Consider the following 27,044-nt stretch of genomic DNA (forward strand, 5'->3'; position numbering starts at 1 on the left):
TCATACTCTCCTTTGTGGTGCCTTCCTGCTCCTCCCTCTGCTCCGCCCCTGCTCTGCCCCGCTCCGCCCCCCACCCCTCCGCTTTCCCTGGTCTGGCTCCCGTTCTGCCCTGCTCTGCCCCGGCTCTGCCCCCCCTTCCCGCTCTGCCCCCTGCTCCTTGGTTGGTCCACTGTCCAGGTTTCTGTTCATATTCTCTTTGCTCATCTCTGATTAAGACCAAGCCTCTATTCTGATCCTAACTGAACAAAATGAGGCTCCACTCTAAAGCCTGCCCAGCTACTGACGTCCTAGCGATCTGCCCTGAGTCCCCTGGAATGCCGCCTGCTCATCACCCAACACATGTGACCCCACACCTGCACAGTTTGTCTGCTGAGGGACAAACCATCCTGGAATCGGCTGCTCAATGATTTGCTCTGCAGCGCCGGATCACTCAATGTACTGGAGTCTTAGGCCCATTAGCTAATCCGCTTAAAACATCAGTTTTCCTGAAAAAAAAGCTAAAAAACTATTCTTAGGGTCAACAAGTTAGAGACCACTACAGGGAGGCCAGCCCCTTCACTCTGACTCCTCCATTTTGTTAGCTGTGCAAACCTGAGTCACAGAACTGTGAGATTTGCCTGCCCATCCTTAAGAGTGTCAGCAATGGTATATGCCTCTGTGACAGAGAATTGTGTGAGTCATTCTTAAGTCATTGATAATAATGTCATTTCTGGCGTTTGCTTCGAAAAGCAAATGCTATCTTCTTAGTAGAATTCTTATTATACCAAAATTCTATGGAGCAAGGATGACGGATGGGAAGTGTGTGCATGGTTTGATAACAGCAACATATAAGGGCCATGAGCGCTACCTAGTATAGCGGACAGTATAAGATTCCTCGTGTGTGTGTGTGTGTGTGTCTGTGGGTGTGTGGGTGTGGGTGTGTGCAGGTTCACTTACATGTGTGAGCAGGTGCAAGTGAAGGTCAGAAGTCATCTCAGGATCCATCCTAGGGATCCAGCCATCGTCACTATTTTTGAGATGGGACCTCCCATTTGACCACGGCCAACGAGCCTCCAGGACTGCCCTCACACACACACACACACACACACACACACACACACACCGCCTTCCCTTCTGGGTTCACAAGCACTTCCCATCACATCCAACTCTTTAACATGGGTTCTGGAGCTCACACTTGGGCCATCATGCTTGTAGCATAAGTGTTCTATACACTGAGCTGTTGTCCCAGGTCCTAGATTCTTACTTATCTTTACAATTTCCATTTCCCCCTCCCCAGCACAGTGCTATGTTCTACTTGTTCGGGTGTAAATAAGCTGAGATTCAGAAGGTATAAGAAATTGATCCACGACCCCAGATAAATCGGGAAGAAAGCTGAGGTCTAACCTGGGGCTGGTGGCACTAAACAGCTTCTGCTTTGCTTGGGCATGTACTCGGAGCCTTCTCTGAAAACACAATGTGAATATGGCCTTTTAAACCTCCAATCCACAAGGCTTAGCGCCCCTAATATTTGATAAATTAGAAGGATTTTTCATTTTAAAATACCTTATGGGGGTTGGAGAGATGTCTCAGTAGTTAAGAGGGTTATTCTCCTTGCAGGTGACCCAAGTCTGGTTCCCAGCACCAACATGGAGTGACTCGCAATCGCCTCTAACTCCAGTTTCCAGGAATCTTTACCTCCTTCTGACTTTCTCAGGAGCTTGTAACGCACTTAAAGCAGGTTCCAAAAACATCTTGATTTCTGCAGCCCAGCCTCATTAAAAGCTGTGTCTCTTGTCCTTTATTCTCCTGATGTAACATACTTCAGTCTTAACACACGGGTTGCAAATGTTGGCATGCGCATTGTGGGTTTCCTGGTTTGTGGCGGCTGAGCCTTCATCTCACAAAACAGGGCACTCAGAAGTGAAAGGGTGGTTTTACCCTTCGCATGAGTAAGTGAAGAAAATTTGGGCTCTAATATCCAATTGAAAAACAGGAACGTTTGCTTGTGACATTAAGATTCGGCTCAATTGTACACTCCTACACATTCAGCCAACAAAAACCAAGTGTTGCTGTGATACGGTGGGCTGGATGGGCTGACGCTGAAATACCTTCAGATTTCAAGTTGTTAAACTGTATTTCCTTTGTGTGCATTTTTATCTAATCATATTGACTGAGAAAAGCATTCAAGCACTCAAAAGACAATCCTGAGAGAAATACATTGTGTTACAGTGTAGACTATTTAGACAACAGGCTCTCTAAATAGCTACTGTTGCTCTCCTGGCACTTAAGAGGAGTAAATTGAGGTAGAAGTTAGGTCTGTCTTTGTGAAGGTTAATCTCAGATGTCAACTTAACCAGATCTAGAATTAACTAAGAAATCAGATGCTGGGCGCACCTGGGAGACATTTTCTTGATCTGATTATTTGAAGTGAGAAGACCCACCTTAAATGTGGATGGCACCTTCCAGGGGCAGCCGAGGGAAAAATGAAGTCATGGCTGGGAAAGGCTTTTGCTTTCTGCCTGCTTGTCTTTGTGTCTAGTTGACTTGGCCATCTACCCCCTTAGGGCAGTGGTTGCTGCCACCCTCCACTTCCCATTGGAGGGAAGTGGGACCAGCCTCCCTAGGCTGAACTGACATCCCTGCGGCCATGCCCGTGCATGCCTTCCCTGCCATGAACCCTCAGACTCGGAGCCAAATAAGCCCTTTCTCCCTTAAGCTGTTTTTGACGGTCATCTTGTCATAACAGTGGACGGACGCAGCTAACACAGCAAGCATCAGCACCCTAAGTGTCCTCTAAAGCTTTGTAACGTGTGTGTGTGTGTGTGTGTGTGTGTGTGTGTGTGTGCATGCACATGCGTGTTCTGGTCCAAGTGTGAGTGGAAATTAAGAAACAATATAATTTTTAAATTCACGAACAATTAACTTAGACTAGGAGGTGGTATTTATTTTCCTGCCTGTGTTCTCAGAGTGTATTATTTTTAAAATACAAAAAAATAAAGCTAATTCCATTTGAGGAGAAACCACCTACTCGGCAAGTGTTCCTGAGCCCTGGCCATCTGGGGTGGTGGGGAAACACAGACAGTTCCGTGAGTCACGCCTGTCAATGGCTTGTTCTTTCTTGTGTCACTTTAACTTCAGCAGTGGCTTGACTTCACACAGAGGTGGCTCACTCACCCGCGATCAGATAGCATTGCTTTGATCAAATAACTTCCCTTGATGAAATTATGAATTATAATTAAATAGAAACTAATTTCATTGTGAATTTTAATAAATGTTTCTCAGTGCCTTTTGACTGCTGATGGGGGGTAAGGACTACAGCGAGCGCTCAGTCGGAGAAGTGTTTGCCTTGAAAGCATAAGGTCCTGAGCGTCCATACCCCAGAACTCATGAAAAGAAAGGGCAGACATGAGCCCTAAGACAGCTTAGTACGAAGATGGTTCTGCAGGTAAAACAACCTTCACCACGTCTGAGAACAGCTCAATCCCAGGCCGCACATGGTGGCTGGAGAGAGCTGATTCATGCCAGCTCTCTTCTGTCCACGTGCATGCCATGGCACATCTTCCTATCACACATAAAATAAAGAAATAAAATGCAATAAAAATGTTTTTAAGCCAGGAAGTGGCGCATGCTCTACAGAGACAAAACATTGGTCGATCCCTGGGGCTCAGGGACCTGCCAGCCGAGGTACTAGTAAGTTCCAGGTCAATAAAAGACGAAGAATGGCAGTCATGGTTGCCATCTAGCCTTCACATATGTGTATGCGCCCTCACCCACATGCGTGTACACACACACACACACACACACACACACACACACACACAAATAAGATGGTTGGTTTGTCCATAAGTTTACTAGTTTATTTTCACCATGTCGCATGACCAAACACTGTAGTAAGTTCTCAAACTAATCTGCTCTTGCAAAATACACTTCTAACATTCTGACTGGAGATCATGCTTTAGAACTTGTTTGATGCTTCTTCCTGTAGATCACTAATTTGGGAGGAAATGGAAGACTTCTGACTAACCTGAGATAAAAGGGATGGTGAAGAGTCCGAGCTGGCTACCACGTGGAGATCTCCAGAGAAGTGCTAAATTAACTCCCAGAAAGCCCAGCCAACCAAGTCTAGACATTCAGTGATGAATGAAACCCTCTATGACATACTCCAGCCATCAGCTGGCAACTGCATGGGAGACTCCCAGCCAGATCATGCAGCTTTCCCTAGGAGATCCACAGAAACGCTGGATATGATAATAAATTTCTGTGGGATTTTCAATATGCCTGTATGTTGTAGGGGGCATGGGGCATGTCCCACTGCCCAGCCTGTCTGCTTGACCCCCGAAATAACCACACCGAAACTGTATTAATTCAAATACTGCCTGGCCCATTATCTCCAGCCCCTTATTAGCTAGCTCTCACATCTTGATTTAACCCATTTTCATTAATGTGTATCACCACTTGACTGTGGCTTACTGGCATGAATCTAACCAGCATCTGTCTCGGGCAGGAGAATCACGGCGTCTGCCACACTGCACTTCTTCCCAGAATTTTGTTTTGTCTACTCCACCTATCTAAGTCTGTCCTATCAAAAGGCCAAAGCAGTTTCTTTATTCAATGAAAGCAATACAAATACGCAAGGACCTCCTACACCACCTGTAGATAAAGAATACCAACTTTTTTTTTTTAGTAAATTTTATTAAATTATAAAAGTTTCCATTTCCACCCAACACCCTCCCACTCCCCCTACTCCCCCTCCTCCTCCCTCTTCGTCCCCCAGGGCAGTCAGGGTTTCCTGCCCTGTGGGAAGTTCCAGTTCCTTCCCCCTCCCTCCAGGTCCAGGAAGGTGAGTGTCCAAACAGACTGGATCCCCAAAATCCATTATATGTAGAGGAAACAGGTCCCAGTGTCATAGTCAATGGCTTTTCAGAAAGACTTCGGGTCAGCCACAGTCAGAGAATCCGGCCAAATTCGGAGAGTCTGGTTAGATCACGTCCTCTTTCAGTCCCAGTCCAACTGGCCTTGGTAAACTCTCATCAGATCCGTTCCCTTGTATCAGTGGGTGATAGCATCCCTCGCAGTACTGATTTCGTTTTCCATGTTCTTCCTCCTTCTGCTCCTCATTTGGACCTCGGGGGGCTCAGTCCGGTGCTGCAATATGGGTCACCGACTGTATCGCCGTCCTTCGTCAGATGCAGGATCTATGATGATAAGCAAAATATACATCAGTATGGACATGGGCCACGGCCGATTCAGGCACCCACTTCTCTGTCCAGAGAGCAATCTGGGGGATCTCTCCTTGGACCTGGGATCCCATATATAATCAAGTCTCCTGTAAACCCTAAAATGGGTCCCTTAGTTGAAATATAATCGTCCCTGATCCCATATTCATCCTTCCTCCCTCCCCCCCCCCATCCCAGGCCACCAAGCTTTCCCCTTTCTTCCCCTACTCCCTTCTCTCTAACCTTCTCCCCTTCCATCGACCCTCCCTCCCCCCCATGCACCCGAGGTTACCTGGGACTCTTGTCTATTTCCTACCTCCTGGTGGATAGCTAAATAATCTTCATCAGGTTCATCTTCTTATTTAGCTTCTCTAGGATCACGAATAATAGGCTCAAAGACCTTTAATTATGGTTAGAATCCACTTATGAGTGAATACATACCGTGTTCCTCTTTTTGGGTCTGGCTTACCTCACTCAGTAAAGCGTTTTCTATTTCCATCCATTTGCATGCAAAATTCAAGATGTCATTGTTTTTTACCGCTGAGTAAAACTCTAATGTGTATATGTTCCACACCTTTTTTAACCATTCTTCTATTGAGGGGCACCTAGGCTGTTTCCAGGTTCTGGCTATTACAAATAGTGCTGCTATGAACATAGTAGAACAAATGCTTTTGTAGTATGATCGGGAATCTTTAGGGTATATTCCCAAGAGTGGAATTGCTGGGTCCTGAGGGAGGTTGACTCCCAGTTTCCTGAGAAACCGCCACACTGATTTCCAAAGTGGCTGCACGAGTTTGCATTCCCACCAACAATGGATGAGTGTTCCCCTCACCCCACATCCTCTCCAGCATAGGATATCATTGGTGTTTTTGACTTTAGCTATTCTGACAGGTGTAAGATGGTATCTCAAAGTGGTTTTGATTTGCATTTCCCTGATCGCTAAGGAAGTTGAGCATGACCTTAAGTGTCTTCTGGCCATTCGAAGTTCATCTGTTGTGAATTCTCTGTTAAGTTCAGTACCCCATTTTTTAATTGGGTTAATTAGAGTTTTAGTGCCTAGTTTCTTGAGTTCTTTGTATATTTTGGAGATCAGACCTTTGTCTGATGAGGGGTTGGTGAAGATCTTCTCCCAGTCAGAAGGCAGCCTTTTTGTCCTACTGACAGTGTCCTTTGCTTTACAGAAGCTTCCCAGTTTCAGTAGATCCCATTTATTCATTGTTTCTCTTATTGTCTGTGCTGCTGGGGTCCTGCTTAGGAAGAGGCCTCCTGTGCCTAAATCTTGTAGACTACTTCCCACTTTCTCTTCTATCAGGTTCAAAGTGGACGGATTAATGTTGATGTCTTTAATCCATTTGGACTTGATTTTTGTGCATGGTGATAGATATGGATCTACTTTCATTTTTTTACAGGTTGACATCCAGTTATGCCAGCACCATTTGTTAAAGATGCTTTCCTTCCTCCATTGTATACCTTTAGCTCCCTTGTCGAAAATTAGGTGTTCATAAGTTTGTGGGTTAATATCTGGGTCTTCTATTCGATTCCATAGGTCGACTTCTCTGTTCTTATGCCAATACCAAGCTGTTTTCAATACTGTAGCTCTATAATAGAGTTTGAAGTCAGGGATGGTAATGCCTCCAGAAGTTCTTTTATTATATAAGATTGTTTTGGCTATCCTGGGTTTTTTGTTTTGCCATATAAACTTGATTATTGTTCTCTCAAGGTCTGTGAAGAAGTTTGATGGGATTTTGATGGGGATTGCATTGAATCTATAGATTGCTTTTGGTAGAATTGCCATTTTTACTATGTTGATTCTCCCAATCCAAGAGCAGGGGAGGTCTTTCCATTTTCTGGTATCCTCCTCAATTTCTTTCTTCAAAGACTTAAAGTTTTTGTCAAATAGGTCTTTCACTTCCTTGGTTAGAGTAACCCCAAGATATTTTATGCTATTTGTGGCTATCATGAAAGGTGATGCTTCTCTGATTTCCCTCTCTGCTTCTTTATCCTTTGTGTATAGGAGGGCCACTGATTTTTTGGAGTTGATCTTGTATCCTGCCACGTTACTAAAGGTGTTTATCAGCTGTAGGAGTTCTTTGGTAGAGTTTTTGGGGTCACTTATGTAAACTATCATATCGTCAGCAAATAACGAAAGTTTAACTTCATCCTTTCCAATTCGAATCCCCTTGATCTCCTTATCTTGTCTTATTGCTATTGCTAGAACTTCAAGCACTATATTGAAGAGGTATGGAGAGAGTGGACAGCCTTGTCGCGTTCCTGATTTTAGTGGAAAGGCTTTGAGTTTCTCTCCATTCAGTTTGATGTTAGCTGTCGGCTTGCTGTATATTGCTTTTATTATATTTAGGTATGATCCTTGTATCCCCAGTCTCTCCAACACCTTTATCATAAATGGGTGTTGAATTTTGTCAAATGCTTTTTCAGCATCTAGTGAGATGATCATATGGTTTTTTTCTTTCAGTTTATTTATATGATGGATTACATTGATAGATTTGCGTATGTTGAACCAGCCCTGCATCTCTGGAATGAAGCCGACTTGATCATAATGGATAATTTTTCTAATGTGCTCTTGGATTCGGTTTGCCAGTATTTTATTGAGAATTTTCGCGTCGATGTTCATGAGTGAGATTGGTCTGTAATTCTCTTTCTTGGTTGTGTCTTTGTGTGGTTTTGGTATTAGGGTAACTGTAGCTTCATAAAAGGAGTTAGGCAATGACTCTTCTGTTTCTATATTGTGGAATACGTTAAGGAGTATAGGTATTAGCTCTTCCTGGAAGTTCTGGTAGAATTCTGCATTGAAACCATCTGGTCCTGGGCTTTTTTTGGTAGGGAGATTTTTGATAACAGCTTCTAATTCTTCGCGACTAACAGGTCTATTTAGATTGTTCACCTGTTCTTGGTTCAACTTTGGTATATGGTACTTATCTAAAAATATGTCCATTTCTTTTACATTTTCCAACTTTGTGGCATATAAACTTTCATAGTAAGATCTAATGATTCTCTGAATTTCCTCTGTGTCTGTGGTTATGTCCCCCTTTTCATTTCTGATCTTATTAATTTGCATGTTCTCTCTCTGCCGTTTGATTAACTTGGCTAGGGGTTTGTCAATCTTGTTGATTTTCTCCAAGAACCAGCTTTTTGATTCATTGATTCTTTGGATTGTTTTCTCTGTTTCTATTTTGTTGATTTCAGCCCTCAGTTTGATTATTTCCAGTCTTCTAGACCTCCTGGGTGAATCAGCTTCTTTTTTTTCTAGATCTTTCAATTGTGCTGTTAATTCTCCAATGTGTGCTTTCTCCGCTTTCTTTAATTGGGCACTTAGTGCTATGAACTTTCCTCTTAGCACTGCTTTCATAGTGTCCCATAGGTTTGAGTATGTTGTGTCTTTGTTTTCATTAAATTCAAGGAAGAGTTTAATTTCTTTCTTTATTTCTTCCTTGACCCAGGGGTGATTTAGTAGTTGACTGTTCAGTTTCCATGAGTTTGTTGGCTTCCTGGGGGGGGGCATTGTTGTTGAATTCTAATTTTAGTCCATGGTGATCTGACAAGACACAGGTAGTTACTAATATTTTTTTGTATCTGTGGAAGTTTACTTTGTTACCGAGTATGTGGTCAATTTTCGAGAAGGTTCCATGAGCTGCAGAGAAGAAGGTATATTCTTTCCTATTTGGGTGGAGTGTTCTATAGATGTCTGTTAAGTCCATTTGATTCAATACCTCCAATAGGTCTCTCAATTCTCTGTTTGGTTTCTGTCTGATTGACCTGTCCATTGGTGAGAGAGGAGTGTTGAAGTCTCCTACTATTAGTGTGTGTGGTTTGATGACCGCCTTGAGTTCTAGAAGAGTTTCTTTTACATATGTGGGTGCCTTTATATTAGGAGCATAGATATTCAGGATTGAGACTTCCTCCTGATGAATTGTTCCAGTTATGAGTATGAAATGTCCATCTCCATTTCTTCTGATTGATTTTAGTTTGAAGTCGATTTTGTTAGATATTAGAATGGCCACGCCTGCTTGTTTCTTAGGTCCATTTGCTTGGAAAACCTTTTCCCAACCCTTTACTCTGAGTAGGTGTCTGTCTTTGTGGTTGAGGTGTGTTTCTTGTAAACAGCAGAATGTTGGATCCTGTTTTCGTATCCAATCTCTAAGTCTGTGCCTCTTTATAGGTGAATTGAGTCCATTGATATTAAGTGATATTAATGACCAGTGGTTGTTGACTCCGGTCATTTTTTTTTTTGTTAGGTAGTAGAGTATATGTGTTTTTCTTCTTTAATTTGTGCTTGTGAATGGTCGCTAGATGTTCGAGTTATTGTAGGCCGTGTTGGGAATGTTGGATTCCTTCGGTAGTGATTTTCCTTCTAATATTCTCTGTAAGGCTGGATTAGTAGCTACGTATTGTTTAAATTTGTTTTTATCCTGGAATATTTTGTTTTCTCCGTTGATAGTGAACAGTAGCTTGGCAGGGTATATTAGTCTGGGTTTGCATCCATGGTCTCTTAGTTTCTGCAGTACCTCTATCCAGGATCTTCTGGCTTTCATGGTTTCCATAGAGAAATCCGGTGTAAGCCTGATAGGTTTACCTTTATAAGTTACTTGACCTTTTTCCTTTGCAGCTCTTAAAATTTTTTCTTTAATATTTATGTTTTGTGTTTTGATTATTATATGACACGGGGATGTTTTTTTCTGATCCAATCTATTCGGTGTTCTGTATGCTTCTTGAACCTTCATAGGAATATCGTTCTTTAGGTTGGGAAAGTTTTCTTCTATAATTTTGTTGAATATATTTTCTGGGCCTTTGATCTGCAGTTCTTCTCCTTCTTCAATCCCTATTATTCTTAGATTTGGTTTTTTTATTGTGTCCCAGATTTCCTGAATGTTTTGTGAAGAGAATTTGTTGGATTTGCCGTTTTCTCTGACCAGAGCATTTATTTTCTCTATGGTATCTTCAGAATCTGAGATTCGTTCTTCTATCTCTTGTATTCTATTGGTTATGCTTGATTCTGTAGTCTCCGCTCGTTTACCTAGGTTTTCCATATCCAGCCGGTTCTCGTTTTGTGTTTTTTTCATTGCCTCCATTTCAGTTTTCAATTCTTGGACTGTTTCCTTTACTTGTTTGATTGTTTTTTCTTGGTTTCTCAGGGTATCACTCACGGATTTACTTATTTCTTCAAACTTTTTGTTATATTTCTCATCCATTTCTATACTCATTTCTTCAAACTTTTTGTTATACTTCTCGACCAGTTCCTTAAGGGAGTTATTCATATCCTGTTTAAGGGACTCTATTGCTTTCATAATGACACTTTTTCCCACTTCATCTGGGTTAGAGTGCTCAAATCCTTCTGTTGTAGGGTCGTTGGGATCTGATATTTTCATGTTGTTTTTCAGATTGTTGGAGGAGGTCTTGCCTTGGCGTCTGCCCATCTCTTCGATCCAATGCTCTCTATTGGAACTTCTGGTATCGGGTCAGGTTCCCTTGTTGGGCAGGGAGTTCACTGACAGAATGCCTACCTTTCCCCAGGCAGGGTATTGAAGCACAGGCACTCCCTCTTTCCGGGATGCCCCTACATAGCAGGCCCAGTGTGCAAGGCAGCTGAACTGGGGAAATTTTATGGCCTCAGTGGGAGGGGAGAAATATAGAAATTTGTACCTGGATGGAAGCTGGGATGGCAGGCGGGAGAGCCTAGCAGTGTGGACACAGCACTGCAGGCTGACCTGGGAGTCTATGGGGTCGGGGAAAGTCCTAGCTCCTCCTCGCTGGGCCCCTGCCGCGGGCCCAAATCAACTCACCACTCCGAAGGCCCTCTGGATGGAAGCTGGGATGGCTGGCGGGAAGCTAGCAGGGTGGAGCAGGTAGAGCAGGCTGACCTGGGGGTCTATGGGGTCGGGGAAAGTCCTAGCTCCCCTTCGCCGGGCCCCTGCCGTGGCCCGAATCAACTCACCACTCGGAAGGCCCTCTGGATGGAAGCTGGGATGGCTGGCGGGAAGCTAGCAGGGTGGAGCCAGCAGGGCAGGCTGACCTGGGAGTCTATGGGGTCGGGGAAAGTCCTAGCTCCCCCTCGCCGGGGCCCCTGCCGGGGCCCGAATCAACTCACCACTCGGAAGGCCCTCTGGATGGAAGCTGGGATGGCTGGCGGGAAGCTAGCAGGGTGGAGCCAGCAGGGCAGGCTGACCTGGGAGTCTATGGGGTCGGGGAAAGTCCTAGCTCCCCCTCGCCGGGGCCCCTGCCGGGGCCCGAATCAACTCACCACTCGGAAGGCCCTCTGGATGGAAGCTGGGATGGCTGGCGGGAAGTTAGCAGGGTGGAGCCAGCAGGGCAGGCTGACCTGGGAGTCTATGGGGTCGGGGAAAGTCCTAGCTTCCCCTCGCCGGGGCCCCTGCTGTGGCCCGAATCAACTCACCACTCGGGAAGGCCCTCTGGATGGAAGCTGGGATGGCTGGCAGGAAGCTAGCAGGGTGGAGCCAGCAGGGCAGGCTGACCTGGGTGTCTATGGGGTCGGGGAAAGTCCTAGCTCCCCCTCGCCGGGGCCCCTGCCGTGGCCCGAATCAACTCACCACTCGGAAGGCCCTCTGGATGGAAGCTGGGATGGCTGGCGGGAAGCTAGCAGGGTGGAGCCAGCAGGGCAGGCTGACCTGGGAGTCTATGGGGTCGGGGAAAGTTTTAGCTCCTCCTTGCTGGGCCCCTGCCGCGGGCCCGAATCAACTCACCACTCGGAAGGCCCTCTGGATGGAAGCTGGGATGGCTGGCGGGAAGCTAGCAGGGTGGAGCCAGCAGGGCAGGCTGACCTGGGAGTCTATGGGGTCGGGGAAAGTCCTAGCTTCCCCTCGCCGGGGCCCCTGCTGTGGCCCGAATCAACTCACCACTCGGGAAGGCCCTCTGGATGGAAGCTGGGATGGCTGGCAGGAAGCTAGCAGGGTGGAGCCAGCAGGGCAGGCTGACCTGGGTGTCTATGGGGTCGGGGAAAGTCCTAGCTCCCCCTCGCCGGGGCCCCTGCCGTGGCCCGAATCAACTCACCACTCGGAAGGCCCTCTGGATGGAAGCTGGGATGGCTGGCGGGAAGCTAGCAGGGTGGAGCCAGCAGGGCAGGCTGACCTGGGAGTCTATGGGGTCGGGGAAAGTTTTAGCTCCTCCTTGCTGGGCCCCTGCCGCGGGCCCGAATCAACTCACCACTCGGAAGGCCCTCTGGATGGAAGCTGGGATGGCTGGCGGGAAGCTAGCAGGGTGGAGCAGGTAGAGCAGGCTGACCTGGGGGTTTATGGGGTCGGGGAAAGTCCTAGCTCCCCCTCGCCGGGGCCCCTGCCGTGGCCCGAATCAACTCACCACTCGGAAGGCCCTCTGGATCCAACTTTTTTTTTAAAAAAAAAAAAAAAAAAGTACTTCTTTTCTCCATCCTGATTCTGATGGGAGGAAATGATTCTGACAGGGTGAACTAACACCCGTCAATATGAGAGGTGTACAAAGGTGTACATTCTTCAGAAGATAAACACTTCAGGTCTGATGATGTGTTAGTGTGAAGATTATAATGGCTGTGAAGAATGGGAGAAACAAAGAGCCTGTGAATATGATGCCCTCACTGATGCTCAATGATTGTCAATTTGGCTGAATCTAAAAATCACCCCAAGGAGAAAAGTCTTGGGGCATGTTGTGAGGGATTGCCTAGGTGCCCTTAGATGGGAAAGCCCACCCTTGATGTGGCTAGGACTCTTCATTGGACTGGGTCAGAGTGAGGAAAAAGGAGACAACTGGGCACAAACAATCGCCTGCCTCATTCTGCTTCCTGCCTGTCAAAGGGTGCTGGGTGGAGCCAGGGAGCATCTAAGGGTCACTCCAGTCAGAGCAGTGTGATCAGGTGCCTCAGGCTCCTGCCGCCATGTTTCCCCTGTAACATGAGGGCCAACTTGTTGGGGTATCTGTTCCTGCCTGGTACCCCACATCTGGCAGGTCCCAGAGAAAATCAACCACACAGAGATCTCTATAAGTTATAAAGCTGATTGGCCCATTAGGTCAGGCTACTTATTAGCTAATTCTTACATCTTACGGTAACCCATAATTCTTGTTTATGTTAGCCATGTGGCTTGGTATCTTTTCCAGTTGTCAGCTCACATGTTACTGCTTCGGTGATCTGTGCAGGAGTGGCGGAGGGAGCTTCCTCCTCCCTAGCCTTCTCCTATTCTCATTGCCCCGCCTCTACTTCCTGTCTGGTTGACCCGCCTATACTGCCTGCCTGACCAATCAGCGTTTTATTAAAATACATGATTGACAGAATACAAACAATTCTCCCACATCGTTTGGTTAAATTTCAAGATCAATGTCTTTTAAAATTGTAAATAGTCTCTGAGTATTTTGTGGAGGTCGCAGACCACCAAAGCAGCAACATGTGAGCTGACAACTGAAAAAGGTACCAAGTCATATGGCTAACATAGACAAGAATTATGGGTTTCCATAAGATGTAAGAATTAGCTAATAAGTAGCCTGACCTAATGGGCCAATCAGCTTTATAACTTATAGAGATCTCTGTGTGATTGATTTTCTCTGGGACTTGCTGGCTGTGGAATACCGGGCAGGCACAGATACCCCAACAAGCCGGCCCTCATGTTACATTCCCCCACGAGATGGACTGTGCCGTGAGTTTGCAGCACCAAATAAGTCCTTCCTGCATTAGACTGTCCCTTGACAGGTATTTCATCAACACTATGAGAAAAGGAACCAACACTCCCTCCCTATCCACAATCCTCCCTCTACCTGTCGCAGCAAGGAAGGCCTCTCAGGTAAAGATAAATGAATGATTCGAATCATCTTAATGCAGCCTGGTGGGAAGAAGACTGGAAAGTCTAGGTGGCCCCATTGTCATCTAGCATCTGGAAGTCATTTGGGTGATGTGTGTACATACTGTGAGCCCTCCACTTTGGAATCAAATTTCTAAAACGATGTAAATCTAAGGTTCAATTTGAGGAACATTTAAGTTTGTCTATTCCTGGCTCAACAATGACATGGTTAGCCAAGAGGCAAGATAGAAGTGGATGTATACTTCCTAATACAACAGCTGATTCATTCCAACTGTTCACACTGGGGTCTAGCAATTCTCCAAACTACATGTGCATTCAAAGGAAATGGAGCTGAGATTATAAGGCAAATCAGAAAACTTTGTAGATCCAACCATACAGTTATAGTACCATTTTCTCCTTTGTCTCTCTGACCATCTGACTCAGGGCACTGATACATCTCACAACAGAAATATCCTAATATGACACCAAAAGTATTAAGGAAAACTTGAATGATTGGTTGGCTGCATAGTTCGGTGTCAGGAACACACAGGAAAAAAAGCAAAAAGTTCTTGATCTTTTCATTTAAGCCATCTGATTTTAATTATGAAATCTTGGCCTTCCCTTCTAAACAAGGCTCTCTACAAGAATATTGAGTCTGAAGTACATTAGGAATGGAATGCTTTTTTTTTTCCTCTTGAGTTGTAAGAATTTGTCCCTGTTGTATAGATGTGCTTGGTTTTGTTCTACATGGGGAGTAGAGTATGTCCTGGTTAATCTTTATGATCAAGAGTTACCTGGAAGGAGGTAACATTAATTGATGCATTTCACAGGTCAGATTGGTCTGTAGCCATGTATGTGAGAGATAATTGATTTATGACTGCTGTAGGAGAGCCCAGCTCACCGTGGGTGGCTCCATTTCCTAGGCAGGTAGTCTTGGGCCCTATCAGAAATCTAGCTAAGCCAGTGAGCAAGTGGGTGAGCAGATTTCTCCGTGATTTCTGCCTTCAGTCTCGGCCCTGACTTCCTTCAGTGATGGACTGAGACCTGAAAGTATCAGCCAAGTGGAACTTCTCCTTCCCTGCCTTGCTTTCGGTCATGGTGACAATCAGAGAAACAAAAAACAAACAAGAATACGGTGATAGGAACAGAAAAATGGGGGTGGGGCTAAATCATGAAGGCAATACTTGCACCTCAAAGGTCTTGCTTGATTTTGTTTTTTTGCTGGAGTGGGGCTCACACACAGAGCCTTGCTCAGGATAGACAGGGGGCTTAACCCTGAGCTATATCTTCAGTTCACCTAGAGGGTCTTCTCCTAAATACAGCATTCCTAGAACACATATCATGAGCAGTTCAAGGACCATACTGACCCAGTGCACTTTTGTAATGTCTTTTATTGGTTGTACAGTTTCTTATGAGATAACACACCATTTCATTCAAGAACATCCCTCCTGAAGGCTGACATCATTAGTCCCAGCTATGGAAGCACGGTTAGCATTTTGACAGAATGAAGTGGTTAAGTGTTTGGTTTTTGCCTTTATCTCTGTCTTCTCCATTGTTTGAGTCAGTTCCCAGATTGACAAGACATTGAACGCAACACACACAGGGTGAACATACACACACACACACACATGCACGCACGCACACATCCAGAAAAAAGTTACAGTGTTGTCAGCTCAAGACTTCCTCCTTGGCACCAGTGTGGAACTGAAGAACATCCTGAGGTGTTCTCCTGAGAACATCAGGAGCTGAGGATGCTCCTCCTCAGCACAGAAGTCCAAGTTTGACTTAACTGTGCAGTTTCACGTTCCTTTGGAGGTGGTAAGAAGGGAGCCAAGAGAGCCACATAGCAACCATTGACCTAACATCTCCGCCATTGTCTTGGCCAAATGAATGAATTCAAAAACATACTTCATAGCATATCAAAAACACACTCTGAATATGCTCTTAGATCAGAAATAAAGCGGAAGATGATGTTACAAACTTCACAAGATCTAGTGATGGGCATCCCATCATACCATAACCTATACATAAGCATAAGACAAAACCACCCCACCTTTGGCAAATTATTGTTATTATTGGCTTCATTACCACGATCCAGGCTATTATACAGCCCTCATTAATGGTATTTGCAGATAATAATGAATTTCTCCAGAATGAGAACCAGGCTATTTGGGTATTCCAAATGCTACAAACACACATGACTTAGTTAAGGCCACATTATCCTTCAACTAGGTAGACTCCTGGAACTTTTATTACCATCTATTATATATCTCCAGCGAGGTTTATATCTACCTCAAGTCCTGCACATGAGCTATTTATTGCCTTGATTTTAGGATTTCTGAGATAACTTTATCATCTATAACAAGCTGTTAAATTAAAATCGGGGAAAAAATCCACCATATACAATGTGGATGATAAAAAAAGCTAAGCTAACATAAGAATGTATTGAATAGTGCGCTGCTGGACAAGATGGACAATGCAAAATACAATCCCAAGGCTTGACAGAGATTATCACTTGATATCCCTCATTTTCCTTTCACCATACAGTAATGACGAGTGTTTCTGGTTTGGGAAAAAAAAATCAGCTTGACTTGTTTTCAAACAGGAAAGCGCAAGGTGAAGTCTATACCCCCAGCTCCTTCCCTTCTGTAGGTGAGATTACAGGGTCAGAATTTAGATTTATCACTTACCTCAAAGGCATGGAAACATTCCATGCAGTCCTTCCTGAACAAAACTCTTAATAAATTCTATCTTCCGCAGTTCAGCCTGCCTAGTTTATAAAGACAAAGACCCTGGAACCCACAGAGAAAAAGGATGGTTCTACCCCCAGGAGGATCATTGGCATTGTGCAGGTGGCAGCAAGGATGAAGAAGTCTAAGAGGGGACCCACAACAGCCTTCTACTCTGAACTCTCCCCACACTAATTGTAATAATAAAGAGTTTTGAAGGACAGGTGGACATCCCTCTATTGTCTCCTTTCAAAATATTTTGGGTCCCAAGACACGGTCATCCATATGAACTTCATTTTTACATCAAGCCTTGTTTGCCTTGGCCTGAGAGCTTCCTTTAGAATACACAGTTTACAAGTAAAATTGGTGTGTTACACAGGGAAAGAAATCATTATATTTACAAATAAGTGAATCTCCCATAAAGTTCACAGGCACAGGAAGACAAACGCCTCGTGTCCACTCTCATACGTGCATCATAGTTATTCATCTGTATGTGTGTGCATTAATGAGGGAGCGGGTGTGTGCAGGTGCTAGGAAACTAGCAATGGGCACATGAGGGGCAAGAAAAAAAAAGGCTTTAAGGAAGAGCGGTAGCCACAGTAACAGAAAACAAATACTATGAAAATGGAAGGCAAAATACAGGGAGTAGAAGTGTTTAAGCAAGGATGGGGAACACTGAGCCAGAAGGGGAGGGAGCGGAAGTTCCGGGGAAAACACAGAAGGTTTCAAAGTTTCAAAATGCGGCCAGAATATTTGCTACTTTGTAAGCAGTAAAAGTTCTCCGGGATATTTTTAAGAAGTTAGAATGTTGGAGCTCATTGTTTCGTACTTGTTACTGACTTTGGCTGTGTGAAATCACCCATGCAAGTATTAGGCCAACCTAGGTCGTCTAGAACACAGCAAGGGAGACCAACAAGACACGACTGAAGAAAGACACAAGAAAATGGTTGACAGCCTGGTTTAAGTTCAGTTTACAGACGACACAAGAATTGGCTTCACACATTCAGGAACAAGTGAGTGCATACACCTGTCCTTGCTATCCATCCCACAAAAGCTGGATTTCTGGATGGAGACCCTGAACCTCAGAAACGCACAAGTATAACCTGAGGGGGAGGCGTGGAGTATGTTGAGATCATTCCTCCACTGCCTATACTGACAAGGGTCAGAGAGAAATCTAGTGTAGATTTCCAAAATTCTAACTAAACTCCCAAGAAAAAAGGGTGCCCAATTGCCTAGTTCAAAGGAAGAAACAAACCCCTGATCAAAAACTTCTCAGAATCCCAAGAGCAGGCTAAATATCTGTAAATGATTTTAAACATTTGATTGGTTTTTTGTTTTGTTTTTAGTGTGCATGGGTGTATACTTGCATGAATTATATGCAGCATATGCATGCAGGTGCCTGAGGAGTCCAGAAGAGAGCATCAGATCCCCAGGAACTAGAGTTAGCGACAGTTGTGAACCACCATGTAGGTGCAGGGAACCTGAAGTTCCCTAACACTAAGCCATCTCTCCAGTCCCTGAATATGTAAATTCTCTTAGCACATCTGCATTAAAATACAAATAAAACATAAATTCCCGACTACAAAGTCCTTGAACTTGATTTCTGTCTCTCATTAAACTAGACGCCCCTCGTTTTTAATAGGAAGACATTTCTGTGGGAACTGTACCTGAGAAGTGGAGTTTGGATCAGGGACTGCAAAGGTAAACCACAAATCATGCCCTGTCTCTAAAGGACCTGTCCTGGGATGATGAGATTTGCATGGCCGTCAACAGCAAAGCCTCGGGGAAAGGTCTCTGGATTTGGTAGTAAGATACTTCCCATGGAAGGTAACTATGTGTTGAGGGTTCTAGAATTCAAGTTTCCTTTTCTCCTGGTGATAAAAAACACTCTTTTAGGTAGACTACCTAATCAAACATTTCAATAGGCACTCTTGAGGAGTCTCGTGTGTTTTTCTAAGTGTGATTTGTTACAAGGAAATGTAGATGATGTCGAAACTGTGTAGACAGTAGAGATACTAATAGCTTTAAAATGTGTTGTGTTCGGAAAGGGAATAAAGGAACGAGCAGAGGTCCTTGCATCACTGTCGTCTTAAAGCGAAGTGCACAATACTGACAGAGGCAGGTGGTGACATGGCTCTCTAGGTGCCCACAGACCCACATGCTCTGAGGTTCAGAAACTCATGAGGGGTGGCAACCCAAGAAAAATCATATTGGAAAATCAGCGTTTTGTGCAGATCCCTTGAATCAGCAATGTACTAAAAGCCCCTTGAGTCAGCAAGGTATTAATGGGTAAATAAGAGGAGTGCCCTGCCAAAGTTCAGAGGCAGATCTCAAAGCAGACAGCATGAATTAGATCACAGTGCAAACAAGAGCCCTATAAGATTGCCAGACAAAAGGACTTTTGATCCTAAACTACTCCAAATTACTTTGGGGCAGGGCTGGACAAACAAAGAAGCCAATAGATAAGGTGGACACATTTCTGAAGACGCTGGACTGTAGATGGAGCCAAGTAGGTATGAATGGTGTTAACTGAGTGATTGGCCAAGTAGCTCAGGCTTCTTATTAACTCTTATAACTTATATTAGCTCATAATACTTGTCTGTGTTAGCCACGTGCCTTGGTACCTTTTTCGGTAAGGCAGACACTTCTTGCTTGCTCTGTATCTGGCTTTCTCTCTGGGTGACAACTGCAGACTGACTCTTTCTCTTCCCAGAATACTCTTGTTCTCATTGCCTGGCCTCTACTTCCTGCCTGGTTGCCCTGCCTATGCTTCCTGCCTGTCTACTGGCCAATGAGCATGTTATTAAACAAGTACAAGAAACAAATCGTGACAGGGTAAAACCATTGTCCCACAGCAGAATGGGACTGGAGATGTAGCCTAGCAGGTAGAGTGATTGTCTACCATGTATGAAGCCCTGGGTTTGCTTCTCAGCACCACATAAAACAAGGTGTGGTGGTGCACACCTGTAATCCCAGCACCTGGGAGATGGAGGCAATAGGGTTGAAAGTTCAAGATCATCCTCAACTCTATAGCAAGTTTGAGGTCAGTCTGGGATAGATGAGATCCTGTCTCAAAGACACCAAAAGGTAAAATAGGATAGACAAATGGCTTAGAGGTTAAGGGCACTTACTGATCTCCAAGAGGGCCTGAGTTTAGTTCCCAGCATCCACATCAAACAACTCATATCTTCCTATAACTCCAGCTCCAGGGATCTAATCCACATGTACATGCGCGCGCGCGCGCACACACACACACACACACACACACACACACACACACAGAGAGAGAGAGAGAGAGAGAGAGAGAGAGAGAGAGAGAGAGAGAGAGAAAACGAGATTAAAAGTAAAATGAAATGATCATATCCGCTTTCTGCTTCTAATGCTAAGTCTGGTCTCACAAGTGCACTGTAGTTCTGGGAAGAGAGAAACACAACAGTAGTGTTTGGGTTTGTGACTCTCTATGCATGCACATTCTACTGCAGAGAAAAGGAAAATGTAAAGAAGCTAAGTCCCAAAGACACCGTTAATATCTAAGAATGTGCCTCTTCCAAACTAAACAAAGCCATGATGTCAGTTTTCATTAGTAATGAAAAGGATATCATAACCTAGACAAAACTGTTCCATCACCTTCTGGAGTAATAAATACTTACCTGGAGAAATGAACAGATGACATTCAAGGAACTAAAAAATTCCCCATTCTTTCTATTTTCCTATATTTAGCTTCCTAATAGGCCTTACCACTAAGCCAAATATGGAGTAGTTGAATACTCTATTCACTGTGTTTACCAATTAGAATTTTTATGTTTGACGGTCTATGACGGGCGTTGACAAACCACAGCCTTGTCAGCTAAGGACAACCCATGCTTGGCTTTCTAAGTTTTTATTGTAACACAGCCACCAGACTTATTCATCTAGGCATTGTTTTCTGATGGCTTTAGATTTCAACAGAAGAGCTGAGAAGATTTAAAAAAAAAAAAAAAGAAAGAAAGAAAAAGCCCATGAAACAGAAAGCCAAAAGTATTTATTATCTTGGTCTTTCTAGAAATCATGCTAATTAATCAAGGATGACACAGTCTACATTCCATAGTGTTGATTAATCTACATTCTACTGCAGCCTATTGATCCAAGAGGTCCACAAACTTCCATCCCTCCCCAACAAAGAAAGGCTTGCAACATGATGGCTCATACATGACGTACATTTTCCTAGGGAGAAGGTTCCAGTTTTCAACAGATTTCCAAGAGAATTATCATTTAACCAGTTAAGGCCACAGAGAAACCAAAGGCTGTCTTTAGCTGCTAGGGCACTCAGCAGTCTTAGAAATGACAAGAGGTCAGAGGAGAGAGGACGACGGCAGAGCCAGAATGAAACGCTGTGTCCATTCACCTGGTTGGGTGGCTGCCTCTTCAGGGGTTTGCGCTCGCATTTCCACCCTGATGTCTATTTTCAGTGGCCTGATTGAAAAGTGTCCCTTCTGAAAAATTAAAAAAAAAATACCATGCAGGTGACAGTTATCCAAGTCACTCAAAACCTCAATAAAAGCAAGGGGTTCCTTGAGCCAGAAAATCCCCTTCAAAATAGAAACTTCATGACAAAATCCTAGTGTGATTAAAAAAAAAAAGTCACTTCACTAGCAGAACATCCACCCTGATAAACTGAGTGAATACAAATATCTTATTTTCAAGGTCAGAGAAAGTAACGACCCCCCCCCCATTATTAGGAACTGAGAACAAGATATTCATTGCACTTTGAGGACAAAACCATGTTTGTTCTAAATACTCTTGGAGGTGACCCCTCTGAACAGAAGTAATGAAATCCCAGGCTTAATTAAGACATTTTGAAGTTGAACTATGACATTTTAGGCTCTCTTGACTTCCTCTGTGGTGACATAAGGCACTAAAGTTCCTGAAGAGAACCGAGAACGCTTGTCTTGGTACCAGCCTCCTCTAATGCACAGACCACTGTCTGTTTCTATCGCATTTTTAAAAATATTGCTTATGTGTGATGTGCGTATGTATGTGTTATATGTACTTGTTGGTGTGGGTGTATGCTCCTGTGTGGGAGGTGCACACGTATGTGAGTATGTGGAAACTAAAAGTCAATGTGATGGGTCTGTCTCTTCAATATCGCTCCAACTTTTTCTGTGTGTGAGAGACAAAGCCTTCCTCTGAAATTAAAGCTAAAAGATTTGGCTAGACTGGATGGCCAAGAAGCTTCAGGGTCCATCTGGTTGCCCTCCCCACTCTCGAGCTACCTCAAACTGGAGTTACAGGCACAAACCACCATGGCTGGGTTTTGCATGAATCCCTGGGATCTAAACCCGAAGCTCCACGCTTGCTCAACAGACCCTTTACCTCCTGATCCATCTCCCCAACTCCAGCTGCGTCATTTACAGACTATGATATCCGGCAGTGTCAACTGATGAACAGCAAAGAATGGTTTCGATCTTTAATTTCATAATTAAAGAGGCAGACACACCCAAAATATCAAAGAGGATGAAACAATATGAGGGGCTGAATGATTGAGAGCTCAGTTTTGAAACTGGCCAAAGACTGAGCAAATTTCAGCATAGCATATGACCAGCTCCCCACAAGTCTTGAAATAACTCCTAGACATGGCAATATATTATGATCTGCCAGGAGAAACGCAGACATCTGAATGGCGTGGTTTAAAGGACCACTATGAAGCAGCTCGGTTCGAACTGTTTGGTACACTGAAGTATCCGATACCTTGGCCCACAGCATCAAACACAAAGGGAGTTACTGAGACAACCCACCAATGGCACCGTAAATAAGGAAACTTTGGCAAGTGTGTGAAAACTTTTGTTAGGCTTAGAAGATAGTCAAGAACATGAAACAACAATCCATTTTAACGACATCCATATACACTATCTTCTCCATTTCAGGGGACCCTGCCATTCTGACCTCACTAGTGCCCTCAACCCTGGCTGGTGTGCATCGGAAACTCATGAAGGCTTTTATTTTTTTTATTTTTCTTCTTTCTTTAAAGTACTAATTCCCAGGCTCTACCTGGACCAATTAACTCCGAGTCTCTGGGCCCAGGACTTGGGCACTCACACGGGCTCCTAAGTGGCTCCAAAGTATACCAGGCTTGAACCAGCTCCTCTTCCCTCTATGGTGGTTTACAAGTTCCTGCCCTGGGCTCACAGACCACACAGGCACATGAGTACAAAAAAACGTGCTCTTTGTTAAGAGCATTTCAGAGATGGAAACCAAGTGAGACCAATCAGATCCAGACCCGAGAGATGATTTACTTCAGGAGTTTCACTAGAAGTCCTAAGAGGGTTCCGCGGGCTTTTCCCCATTACTTTCTGTTCTCATAAGATGTGACTGGAGCTGGAAGACACACAGGATCTCCGTCCATGTCAGAGAGAGGAGCTTTCCGATTGGGAAAGGCGGGTGGGGAGCTAAATGGACATGATCAGAGGATAATACCATGTCTCCAGCGAGAAATAAATAAAATGGCCGTGTCTTTAGAGCAAAGAGAACAGTGCTTAGTCAAACAGGTATCGTGGGGTAGGGGTGGGGTAATACGGTAATATGTCTGGAGGGATGCAGAGAATGTGCCTATGTACAACACACTTGTGAAGGTCAGAGAACAGACTCCGTTATCTCTCCTCGGGTGCACTCCACCTTTTGTGAGAGACAGGGTCTCTCACTGCTCTGAAATCTCAGCATGTAACCCAGCCTCACTGAGTCACACAGGCTTCCAGAGATTTGCCCGTTTCCACCTCCTATGTCACATTCTCGGCTGGGCCACCATGCCAGGCTTCTGGAGGTTCCAGAAATCTGAGAGGCAAGTGCTTACTGACAGCCATCTCCTCAGCCCTGACAATGGATCTGCCCTACAGCAGAATACAGAAGAGATGTGGAAGTGTTAGGCACATTCACTCTAAACAAGTGCCCTGTGCAAGAATCTCGAAGACGCAAAAAAAACAAAAACAAAACAAAAACAAAAACAAAAAAAACCAACCAAAACAAATAAACAAAAAAAACAGTGAAAACTCAACTGTTTATGCTTCCAAATCTAGAGGGGAAGGGAAGGAGAATTCCAAGAGGTCAGGGAAGGAGAAAAGGATATTTTTTCCTTCTTCCCTTTTTATCAACATGTTGTCTCCATATTCTAATAGTGCCCTTGTATTAGTACTGTGTCCCAAAGCAATGGTTCCTCACTATTTAGCAAAAGTCTACCTTTTCCCTGCCACTCATAAAACCTCTTAACCCTCGAGAACCACAGAAGCTTAACCTAGAGAACCCATGGTGTCTTTAATCACAAGGGAAGAGTCTGTGGTTTAGTCAATCTGCTAGAATTTGAAAGTGAAGCTGGCCACTCCATGGTGCTACAGAAACATCTGACATGGCCTGAGTCTATGACAGCTTGGCAGTCTGTTCCGAGGCAGTGTTATGAAGGACCGCTGCCTTTCTTTTTCTTCTTCACAGCCTGTCTCATAATAAGGCTTCTTTATGCATGTCAAAGCAAGCAAAGCAAGGTAGCTCATGAGTTACAAAGGCACAGCCTGGGGCACATCCATGCAGGAGATTCAAGATCAGAAAACTTCCTTTCTCTCTGAGTTCTCATATCTCCTCTCATGACAGACTGGGATCCTTTTAATAGAGGTGTTCCTAGAAGCTACTTGGTAGGGCTTGGTTTAACAAATGAACACACAAACATACACACGTACTCACACAAACACACACATATACACACAAATGCGCACACAAAGAGAGAGAGAGAGAGAGATAAGTCAAGAGAAAAAGCACACCATTTTCCATGATTTTCATTTTCCACTGAAACTATACAACAAATTTGAAGAGAACCACTGTTTTGTTTTGTTTTTTACTCTTCGAGCCATGATACAAGTGACTTTCATGTTTTCCAAAGTTGGGGGTTGGGATATGATCAAGACACTTTGACAATTCATTCAAAAGATGCGGTGGTTACCCAGGATCGAGTTGAACTTTTGGCGCAGCGGCCACGGCAGCTGCAAGCCACACTGCACAGGAAGAGCCCCTTTGTTTGATATTTTTATAATATCCTTTAAAGATGCATATTAAATAACTTCCTCTGGGCCACAGACATGATTGAACTTAAAAAATAAAAGCCCTATAAATACTGCCGAGTCAGCCTTGCTTCTGTATCTCCCTTCTTGCATAAAATGGAATATTTCCAACCAAGCATTGAAACATAAATATTAAAATAATAAGTGGGATACACTACAAATCTACTTTACAATTTCATCACTACTGTAGCACCTTGTTACCAGGGCCAGTGCACTCATTTTGTAAAGAACACGAGAAATCTGAGAAGCTTGAGGACTCATATGACTCGTCATTAAATATTTAATCACCTTTTCAAGTCCTAAGCCTTTATCATATTTCATCCATCTAGAGAGTTCATTCTATACTAGAGATTCCAAGGCCCCCTTTGGAGAAGAAAAAGAAAAATTAGGGAGAGAAAACCCTCAGAAAGGCAGGGTTCAATGATCTCAAGATGACTTTCTTGTTGGCGCTGTAATGAACTCACTTCACCCTGTAAGCCCACCAGTCCACAGTAGGATCAACCAGTTAAGTCCATGGCTTTTTAGTCCCCAAGTATCAGTTTTACAAAAGATGCCACATCTGTAGCTTTGGATTCGTGTAGGGTGAAAAATGGGTGTTGCTGGAAAAGAGAAGAAAAATGCATGGCATTAATACTTGACATGGATAATGTACAAAATTAGCAAGTTAATCTATTTGCTTAATAAACAGGTTAATATCTCTATCGAGGCAAGTTGGATTTTTCATATCTTTCGTAAAATCAAGCACATATCTATTGATGAGCATATCTTAAAGTTATCTCTTTGCTCTCTCTAATTTTGATACATCTAGGCTTCTAATACAAATAATCTATTAGTTTAAATAACCTATGCAAGTATGCTACATAATTCCATTCATGCAGAAATACAAAGATTGGATAAGACCATCTCTTCAAAGTCATTTTAGACAGCTGCAGTAGCAAAATGATTAAAACTTCAAAGACTTAGAGTCTTCCATTTCAAGGGAATAAGAACAGGGTAGGAGAACAAGATATCGATGTTGCTGAACAGTACATGGGCAAAGAAGACATCCGTGCCCTTGACATTGGAAAACTGGTTTAAACTAAAACACCTAAGGCCACTTTCCAAGGCCACACCCAGAGCTAAGAGCTCCAGTACATCAATCTTGAGGGGTTTGGTTCACTCACAGAATAACACAAACTGTCAGACTACTGGTATGTTCCGAGAAAATACAACTCAGAGATTAAAGACTGAAAAAAAAAAAAAGGAAAGGAAACTTCTTTGTATACAACTCAGATTAAGTCAACTTAAAGAGAGAAAAACACAACATTAAGTCTTACACTTTGTGGAGAAAAGGTAAGGAAAGATGCAAGAGGCCACATATTTCAGGGTAAGTCAGATGATTAAGCTATTTGTGTGTGTGTGTGTGTGTGTGTGTGTGTGTGTGTGTGTGTGTGTGTGTGTACAGGACAATCCTCCAATCTTCAGTTGGAGAGACATACATTATATCATATTCATCAGTTCTTCTACTGGGAACAGAAACTAAGGAAACAAACTCAAAAGGACAATTCCTTCAGGTACCAACGCCACACACCCCTCCACCTTCCCTACCAGGCCCAGGCCTCCAACAGTCTGGGAGTAAGTACTCTAGTTTAGATAGATCAACATGAGTGTTTTCTCATGCAGACATGAGATGACTCACTGTTTCCCTGATGAGGGGTTCAGTTTGCAACCTCCATTCTGCCTACCAGTAGGTTTTCTAATTATATTTGTTTGAAACCTGACAGTAGAAGGCTGGATGAGTCAGCTTTGTGGAGAACTGAATGCCCACCCATGCGAGTTTTAGGAAACAATGCCATGGGGGAAGGAACAAAGAAATAAAACCCAAAAGAAAGTAGGTGGTCACTTTTGAGCACTGTGACTCAGAACATGGAAAGATCTTCTGTTTTTGCCCATTAGAGGATATGAGCTGAGTGCTGGCTCAGAGCCTTACACCCAGTGCGAAGCTCAAGATTCAAGGCCCTTCATTCTGAGTTCCCCCATCTGCCAGCCAGTGACACCACTTTCAATTACTGGCCACGTACATGGCACACTTACCACGGTTCTGTTTTTGTTGTTTTATTTTAACCATTATACCTATCAGCTTTCCCACATCCTCTTGACATTTGGGGATCTTTTAATGTGCTTAAAAGCTTTGGACTATCAAAACAGAACATGCCAAACCTCAGTTTGCCTCGATGACCGATTCCAGTGCTGTTGGCCCCACCTTGACTCTTATTCTGCTGTCACTAG

At 43.9% G+C, this 27,044-nt stretch overlaps 1 protein-coding gene across 4 annotated transcripts in view; it reads right to left on the reverse strand.

Moving 5' to 3' along the window:
- Window positions 1–15,342: 15,342 nt before the first annotated feature.
- Window positions 15,343–27,044, reverse strand: part of Map2k6 (mitogen-activated protein kinase kinase 6) — a 141,950-nt gene continuing 130,248 nt past the window's right edge. For all 4 annotated transcript variants that reach the window (XR_015738727.1, XM_087909835.1, XM_048446116.3 and 1 more), the window contains one exon: window positions 15,343–25,375. Coding sequence is in view for 3 of the 4 variants with exons in the window: in XM_087909835.1 (XP_087765961.1) it covers window positions 25,298–25,375 (78 nt within the window). In the remaining variant the exon portion in view is untranslated. The remainder of the gene's footprint in view (window positions 25,376–27,044) is intronic.

Source organism: Myodes glareolus, chromosome 9, assembly GCF_982192425.1.
Source record: "Myodes glareolus chromosome 9, mMyoGla1.1, whole genome shotgun sequence".
In the NCBI taxonomy this organism is placed as follows: Eukaryota; Metazoa; Chordata; class Mammalia; order Rodentia; family Cricetidae; genus Myodes; species Myodes glareolus.